Below are 9,334 nucleotides of genomic sequence, written 5' to 3' on the forward strand. Positions count from 1 at the left end.
ACAAATAAAAGATTATAATGAGGGTCTTAAGTTACTATTACGGGAGAGAAAGTGAAGCTGTGTAAATGAGCGGGCGGTAGTGGGCGGTGGTGGGCGTGACCGAGGTGGGTGGACCTGGGCGGGTAGTGGGGTGTTCCTGCGGTCATGAACTGGGGCAAGAAAAAGCAAACCAGGTTTGAAAGTGCGGGTTAATTGCCTATACGGCACCTGTTGTGCTCTGGAACCGTCTTCAGAGTGACTGTAAACTGCCTCCAGCTAAATTGGACTTCTTTATCTCGCTTGAGCTGGCGTCATGTAAGTTTTTTATGCGTGTTTAGCTGCCGCTGCAGACTGCAAGCACCGCTGGGCTTGCTTGCTTGCTTGCCTGCGTCATGTTTTATGGCCGCTCATGGAAGAATTCAAGAATAGGAGATTGTAAGCACTTTAAGGTCCAGTGGAAAAGGAATTCCTTGATTTGCATACACGACTGTACGTTAGTTTTTGTCGCTGCGTCTGAGAGCTGGTTGTGGCCCGCGCTCTCCGCTCCCTGCCCCAGGCGTGTAATTCACTCTCCCAGCTTCCTTCATGGCTTGTGAGTCTTCTTCCACCCTCGCAGCTTCCTTCATGGTTTGTGAGTCTTCTTCCACCCTCGCAGCTTCCTTCATGGCTTGTGAGTCTTCATTCACCCTCGCAGCTTCCTTCATGGCTTGTGAGTCTTCATTCACCCTCGCAGCTTCCTTCATGGTTTGTGAGTCTTCATTCACCCTCGCAGCTTCCTTCATGGCTTGTGAGTCTTCATTCACCCTCGCAGCTTCCTTCATGGTTTGTGAGTCTTCATTCACCCTCGCAGCTTCCTTCATGGCTTGTGAGTTTTCATTCACCCTCGCTGCTTCCTTCACGGCTTGTGAGTCTTCTTCCACCCTCGCAGCTTCCTTCATGGCTTGTGAGTCTTCTTCCACCCTCGCAGCTTCCTTCATGGCTTGTGAGTCTTCATTCACCCTCGCAGCTTCCTTCATGGCTTGTGAGTCTTCATTCACCCTCGCTGCTTCCTTCATGGCTTGTGAGTCTTCTTCCACCCTAGCAGCTTCCTTCATGGCTTGTGAGTCTTCATTCACCCTCGCAGCTTCCTTCATAGCTTGTGAGTCTTCATTCACCCTCGCAGCTTCCTTCATGGTTTGTGAGTCTTCATCCACCCTCGCAGCTTCCTTCATGGCTTGTGAGTCTTCATTCACTCTCGCAGCTTCCTTCATGGCTTGTGAGTCTTCATTCACCCTCGCAGCTTCCTTCATGGTTTGTGAGTCTTCATTCACCCTCGCAGCTTCCTTCACGGCTTGTGAGTCTTCATTCACCCCTCGCAGCTTCCTTCATGGCTTGTGAGTCTTCATTCACCCTCGCGGCTTCCTTCACGGCTTGTGAGTCTTCATTCACCCTCGCAGCTTCCTTCATGGCTTGTGAGTCTTCATTCACCCTTGCAGCTTCCTTCACGGCTTGTGAGTCTTCATTCACCCTCGCGGCTTCCTTCACGGCTTGTGAGTCTTCATTCACCCTGGCAAGGACAAACAGAACAACTTTAACACTACAAAAGTACAAGTGAGCATGACTACTACTGTGTCACACTCACAGGGTGTGAGTGTGACACACTTGCCTCTCATCCCCTCACTACGGCACACCGCTCTACCTCATCACCCTAACACACCCCTCACGGATCTACCTCTCCCCCCCTCTCCAATCGTTATGTCTTGTTATTCCCCCACCACCTACTTGTCCTCCTGCAGAGCATCCACAGCATGCTGACTCCTACCCTGCAGAGTGTGAGGAAGGTCATCACACAGCCTGTAGTGTGTGAGGAAGGTCACCACACGGCCTGCAGTGTGTGAGGAAGGTCACTACACAGCCTGCAGTGTGTGAGGAAGGTCACCACACAGCCTGCAGTGTGAGGAAGGTCACCACACAGCCTGCAGAGTGTGAGGAAGGTCACCACACAGCCTGCAGTGTGTGATGAAGGTCACCACACAGCCTGCAATGTGTGAGGAAGGTCACCACACAGCCTGCAGTGTGTGAGGAAGGTCACCACACAGCCTGCAGTGTGTGAGGAAGGTCACCACACAGCCTGCAGTGTGTGAGGAAGGTCACCACACAGCCTGCAGAGTGTGAGGAAGGTCACCACACAGCCTGCAGTGTGTGATGAAGGTCACCACACAGCCTGCAGTGTGTGAGGAAGGTCACCACACAGCCTGCAGTGTGTGAGGAAGGTCACCACACAGCCTGCAGTGTGTGAGGAAGGTCACCACACAGCCTGCAGTGTGAGGAAGGTCACCACACAGCCTGCAGAGTGTGAGGAAGGTCACCACACAGCCTACAGTGTGAGGAAGGTCACCACACAGCCTGCAGTGTAAGGAAGGTCACCACACAGCCTACAGTGTGAGGAAGGTCACCACACAGCCTACAGTGTGAGGAAGGTCACCACACAGCCTACAGTGTGAGGAAGGTCACCACACAGCCTACAGAGTGAGGAAGGTCACCACACAGCCTACAGAGTGAGGAAGGTCACCACACAGCCTACAGTGTGAGGAAGGTCACTACACAGCCTACAGTGTGAGGAAGGTCACCACACAGCCTACAGTGTGAGGAAGGTCACCACACAGCCTACAGAGTGAGGAAGGTCACCACACAGCCTACAGAGTGAGGAAGGTCACCACACAGCCTACAGTGTGAGGAAGGTCACCACACAGCCTACAGTGTGAGGAAGGTCACCACACAGCCTACAGTGTGAGGAAGGTCACCACACAGCCTACAGTGTGAGGAAGGTCACCACACAGCCTACAGTGTGAGGAAGGTCACCACACAGCCTACAGTGTGAGGAAGGTCACCACACAGCCTACAGTGTGAGGAAGGTCACCACACAGCCTGCAGAGTGTGAGGAAGGTCACCACACAGCCTACAGTGTGAGGAAGGTCACCACACAGCCTACAGTGTGAGGAAGGTCACCACACAGCCTGCAGTGTGAGGAAGGTCACCCCACAGCCTGCAGTGTGTGAGGAAGGTCACCACACAGCCTGCAGTGTGTGAGGAAGGTCACCACACAGCCTACAGTGTAAGGAAGGTCACCACACAGCCTACAGTGTGAGGAAGGTCACTACACAGCCTGCAGAGTATAAGGAAGGTCACCACAGACGGAACAACGCCCACAGAAACTAATGCATTCATCGTTCCATCTCTAAATTACTCTTCAACTTAGAATGCACAAGTCAACAGTTACCGTCTATAGGCTTCTTTTAAACACGCAGCTTACATAAGGTTACAGAACATTACAGGAAGTCAGATGTAAGCAAACGAAAAAATGTAATTTTTGTGTTGTGTTTATACTGGGCAAGTGTTTCCCTTGCTGGCATACACGCACCTGTTTATTGCTGGCTTATTGCTAAAGTTTTCCCTGTGTGCACGAGCGCGTGTGAGAGTTCTCGCCTAGCCGTGCTGGCTGGGGTCGAGTCTCAGCTCCACACCTTGCCTAGCCATGCTTGCTGGGGTTGAGTCTATCAGCTCCACACCTTGCCTAGTCGTGCTTGCTGGGGTCGAGTCTCAGCGCCACACCTTGCCTAGTCGTGCTTGCTGGGGTCGAGTCTATCAGCGCCACACCTTGCCTAGCCGTGCTTGCTGGGGTTGAGTCTCAGCGCCACACCTTGCCTAGTCGTGCTTGCTGGGGTCGAGTCTATCAGCGCCACACCTTGCCTAGCCGTGCTTGCTGGGGTTGAGTCTCAGCGCCACACCTTGCCTAGTCGTGCTTGCTGGGGTCGAGTCTATCAGCGCCACACCATGCCTAGTCTTTCTTGCTGGGGTTGAGTCTTTGCGCCACACATTGCCTAGTCATGCTTGCTGGGGTCGAGTCTATCAGCTCCATACCTTGCCTAGTCATGCTTGCTGGGGTCGAGTCTATCAGCTCCACACCTTCCCTAGTCATGCTTGCTGGGGTCGAGTCTCAGCGCCACACCTTGCCTAGCCGTGCTTGCTGGGGTTGAGTCTCAGCGCCACACCTTGCCTAGCCATGCTTGCTGGGGCCGAGTCTCAGCGCCACACCTTGCCTAGCCGTGCTTGCTGGGGTCGAGTCTCAGCTCCACACCTTGCCTAGCCATGCTTGCTGGGGTCGAGTCTATCAGCTCCACACCTTGCCTAGCCGTGCTTGCTGGGGTCGAGTCTCAGCTCCACACCTTGCCTAGCCATGCTTGCTGGGGTCGAGTCTATCAGCTCCACACCTTGCCTAGTCATGCTTGCTGGGGTCGAGTCTATCAGCTCCACACCTTGCCTAGTCATGCTTGCTGGGGTTGAGTCTCAGCTCCACACCTTGCCTAGTCATGCTTGCTGGGGTCGAGTCTATCAGCTCCACACCTTGCCTAGTCATGCTTGCTGGGGTCGAGTCTATCAGCTCCACACCTTGCCTAGTCATGCTTGATGGGGTCGAGTCTATCAGCTCCACACCTTGCCTAGTCATGCTTGCTGGGGTCGAGTCTCAGCTCCACCCCTTCCCTAGTCATGCTTGCTGGGGTCGAGTCTCAGCTCCACCCCTTCCCTAGTCATGCTTGCTGGGGTCGAGTCTATCAGCTCCACACCTTGCCTAGTCATGCTTGCTGGGGTCGAGTCTCAGCTCCACCCAGTCCTCACTCGACTGCCATATCCATAGAGGTTTCAAAACTCTCCTCTTTACTTCTCGTCTACTTCAATAACCCTGCCTTTCATTATTGTTTCCAACTGCGTTGCCTTCCTCGTGTGCCCATCTACCTCAAATAGCTCGTTGATGAGTATTTTGAATGTCGATATCATGTCTCTCCTTTTTTCACTTGTATTGAAGAATGATTTAAATCCTTTAAAATTTCCTTATAATTCATACCTCTCAGCTCTGGTACTGGGCGGGTGCCAAACCTTTTAGCTCTGGTACTGGGCGGGTGCCATACCCGCCCAGCTCTGGCACTGGGCGGGTGCCACACCTCAGCACTGGCACTGGGCGGGTGCCACACCTCTCAGCTCAGGCACTGGGCGGGTGCCACACCTCTCAGCTCAGGCACTGGGCGGGTACCACACCTCAGCTCTGGCACTGGGCGGGTACCACACCTCTCAGCTCAGGCACTGGGCGGGTGCCACACCTCTCAGCTCTGGCACTGGGCGGGTGCCACACCTCTCAGCTCAGGTTCTGGGCGGGTGCCATACCTCTCAGCTCAGGTACTGGGCGAGTGCCATACCTCTCAGCTCAGGTACTGGGCGAGTACCACACCTCTCAGCTCAGGTACTGGGCGGGTGTCACACCTCTCAGCTCAGGTTCTGGGCGGGTACCATATCTCTCAGCTCTGGCACTGGGCGGGTGCCACACCTCTCAGCTCAGGTACTGGGCGGGTGCCACACCTCTCAGCTCTGGCACTGGGCGGGTGCCATACCTCTCAGCTCAGGTACTGGGCGAGTGCCATACGTCTCAGCTCTGGCACTGGGCGGGTGCCACACCTCTCAGCTCAGGTACTGGGCGGGTGCCACACCTCTCAGCTCAGGTACTGGGCGGGTGCCACACCTCTCAGCTCAGGTACTGGGCGGGTGCCATACCTCTCAGCTCTGGCACTGGGCGAGTGCCATACCTCTCAGCTCTGGCACTGGGCGGGTGCCACACCTCTCAGCTCTGGCACTGGGCGGGTGCCACACCTCTCAGCTCTGGCACTGGGCGGGTGCCACACCTCTCAGCTCTGGCACTGGGCGGGTGCCACACCTCTCAGCTCTGGCACTGGGCGAGTGCCATACCTCTCAGCTCAGGTACTGGGCGAGTGCCATACCTCTCAGCTCTGACACTGGGCGAGTGCCATACCTCTCAGCTCTGACACTGGGCGGGTGCCACACCTCTCAGCTCTGGCACTGGGCGAGTGCCATACCTCTCAGCTCTGGCACTGGGCGGGTGCCACACCTCTCAGCTCTGACACTGGGCGAGTGCCATACCTCTCAGCTCTGGCACTGGGCGGGTGCCATACCTCTCAGCTCTGGCACTGGGCGAGTGCCATACCTCTCAGCTCTGGCACTGGGCGGGTGCCACACCTCTCAGCTCTGGCACTGGGCGGGTGCCACACCTCTGGAGTTTATCGAGACCAACTGTCGATTTGTTGTTGTTGATAAAGAACAACCAATCCAGCAACTGTCGTATACAGAGTCCTGAAAGACTTCAATGTTAAGCTTCCGCAAGATAATCCTCGTGTTGGCCAGCTTGCAATGTGCCTCTGTTGATGTTCTGGTGGATGTGTGCAAGCTTCGTGTGCAGGTTCAGGAGGTGACAGTCAACACAGGCTCGGTTATCTTTAAGTTTAGACCGAGGCCTGAGAGGCGGGGGCCTAAGAGCTGAAGCTCCTCCCCCCCCCCCGAGAGTACAAGTAAGTGTGTAGTACACTCAACGAGTCGTAAGACCACTACTCGAAGCATGACTGGTGCATGGTTGTAATTGGCTGCATCATTGCAACAACTGGGGATATGACCTGATTAACATCCACACGGCATGTGCATGCAACACACACACACACACACACACACACACACACACACACACACACACACACACACACACACACACACACACACACACACACACACACACACACACACACACGTAGTCAGATGCAGGCTGGAGTGAAAGGGAAGGTACTCCATTGGATAAGGGAGTACATAAGCAATAGAAGACAACGAGTCACTGTGAGGGGTGAGGTCTTAGATTGGCGAGGCGTCACCAGTGGAGTCCTACAGGGTTCAGTCTTTGAACCTATATTGTTTCTGATATATATAAATGATCTCTCAGAGGGAACAGACTCGTTCTTCTCAATGTTTGCTGATGATGCAAAAAACGGGTAGTACGCGAACAAGGGGACATGGTGGAAACTGAGTACCCACATCAGCCACAGGGACGTTAGAAAGACTTTTTTCAGTGTCAGAGTAGTTAACAGCTGGAATGCATTAGGCAGTGATGTGGTGGAGGCTGACTCCATACACAGTTTCAAATGTAGATATGATAGAGCCCAGTAGGCTCAGGAACCTGTACACCAGATGATTGACAGTTGAGAGGCGGGACCAAAGAGCCAGAGCTCAACCTCCGCAAGCACAACTAGGTGAGTACACGCCAAAAAAAAAATAAGTGAAGAAGAACTAAAGAAAAAGGATTCGCCTGCCAGAAACCGGAATTTCTCGTTCACTTTCCATTTTATCTAAAAGTTAAGAGCTTTTCAGCTTACAAGACTTGCACATTCGCACGCACACGCGCTCACACACACACACACACACACACACACACACACACACACACACACACACACACACACACACACACACACACACACACACACACACACACACACACACACACACACACACACACATATATATATATATATATATATATATATATATATATATATATATATATATATATATATACATGTGTATATATTCAGTATATACACATGGTATATATTCAAAACTTTGCTATACAGAACATGGTATACATTCATTCCGGTATACATTCAGAACTTTGTATAGCACATATGTCAGGTCAATCCTGGAGTATGCGGCTCCAGCATGGAGTCCATATCGAGTCAAGTATAAGACTAAACTGGAAAAGGTTCAAAGGTTTGCCACCAGACTAGTACCCGAGCTGAAAGGTATGAGCTACGAGGAGAGACTACGGGAATTAAACCTCACTTCGTTGGAAGACACAAGAGTTAGGGGGCACATGATCACCACATTCAAGATTCTCAAGGGAATCGACAGGGTTGATAAAGACAGGCTATTTAACACAAGGGGCACACACACAAGGGGACACAGGTGGAAACTGAGTGCCCAAATGAGCCACAGAGATATTAGAAAGAACTTTTTTAGTGTCAGAGTGGTTGACAAATGGAATGCATTAGGAAGTGATGTGGTGGAGGCTGACTCCATACACAGCTTCAAGTGTAGATATGATAGAGCCCAATAGGCTCAGGAATCTGTACACCTGTTGATTGACGGTTGAGAGGCGGGACCAAAGAGCCAGAGCTCAACCCCGCAAGCACAACTAGGTGAGTACAACTAGGTGAGTACACACACACGGGGAGCTTGGTAGCCTGGTGGATAGCGCGCAGTACTCTTAATTCTGTGGCGCGGGTTCGATTTCCGCACGAGGCAGAAACAAATGGGCAAAGTTTCTTTCACCCTGAATGCCCCTGTTACCTAGCAGTAAATAGGTACCTGGGAGTTAGTAAACTGTTACGGGCTGCTTCCTGGTGTGTGTGTGTAGGGGGGGGGGGGGAAAGTAGTTAGCAAAACAGTTGATTGACAGTTGAGAGGCGGGCCGAAAGAGCAGAGCTCAACCCCGGCAAGCACAACTAGGTAAATACACACACACACACACACACACACACACACACACACACACACACACACACACACACACACACACACACACACACACACACACACACACATACACATACACACACACACATACCATAAGACACAGAACTCAGAACTAAGTCCGTACAAGACATGATGGACTATGTCACCTAAAAGTGTTAGGAGGCAGTAAACAGGTGTATCCCGGCCCGACAGGAAAAAACCAAGAAGCAAAAGAAGAATCCGTGGTATAACAGGGCATGTATGAAAGCAAAGGAACTGAACAAAAGAGCGTGGAGGAACTTCCGGAATAACAGAACACCAGAAAGCAGAGAGAACACCAGAGAACCAGGATGTTAGTGTGCGAAGAGAAGCTGAGAAAAAGAATGAAAATGATATAGCTAATAAAGCCAAGAAAGAACCAAAGCTACTACACAGTCACATCAGGGGGAAAATAACAGCGAAGGAACAGGTAATGAAACTTAGAACGGGTGAGGACAGGTATAAAGAGAATGACAAAGAGGTGTGTGCAGAACTCAACAAGAGGTTACAGAAGGTCTTCACAATAGAACAAGGAGAGGTCACTGCGCTAGAAGAGGTGGCAGCAAACCAGGCGGCCTTGGAAGGGTTCGAAATTACAAGAGATGAGGTCAAGAGGCACCTGTAGGATCTGGATGTGAGAAAGGCTGTTGGGCCGGACGGAATCTCACCATGGGTATTGAAAGAGTGTGCAGGAGCGCTTTGCTTGCTACTCTCCATAGTGTACAGTAGGTCACTGGAAACGGGAGACCTACCAGAAATATGGAAGACGGCTAATGTAGTCCCAAAATATAAAAAGGGTGACAGACAAGAGGCAGTGTCCTTAACTTGTATACCATGCAAGGTGATGGAGAAGATTGTGAGAAAACTAGTAACACATCTAGAGAGAAGGGACTTTGTGACAACCCATCAACATGGGTTCAGGGAGAGTAAATCTTGC

General features: G+C 52.1%; 1 protein-coding gene across 1 annotated transcript; it reads right to left on the minus strand.

Annotated features, from left to right (window-relative positions):
• Window positions 1–473: 473 nt before the first annotated feature.
• On the minus strand, window positions 474–1,268 carry LOC138355763 (caldesmon-like). Its single transcript, XM_069311218.1, has one exon. It carries the CDS (start codon window positions 1,266–1,268, stop codon window positions 474–476), a length of 795 nt encoding a protein of 264 aa, XP_069167319.1.
• Window positions 1,269–9,334: the final 8,066 nt, after the last annotated feature.

Source organism: Procambarus clarkii, chromosome 6, assembly GCF_040958095.1.
Source record: "Procambarus clarkii isolate CNS0578487 chromosome 6, FALCON_Pclarkii_2.0, whole genome shotgun sequence".
Taxonomy (NCBI): Eukaryota; Metazoa; Arthropoda; class Malacostraca; order Decapoda; family Cambaridae; genus Procambarus; species Procambarus clarkii.

Excerpts from the sequence above, each read along its gene's own strand:
- LOC138355763 (XM_069311218.1), bottom strand. The coding sequence starts at position 1,268 with ATGAAGGAAGCTGCGAGGGTGAATGAAGACTCACAAGCCATGAAGGAA.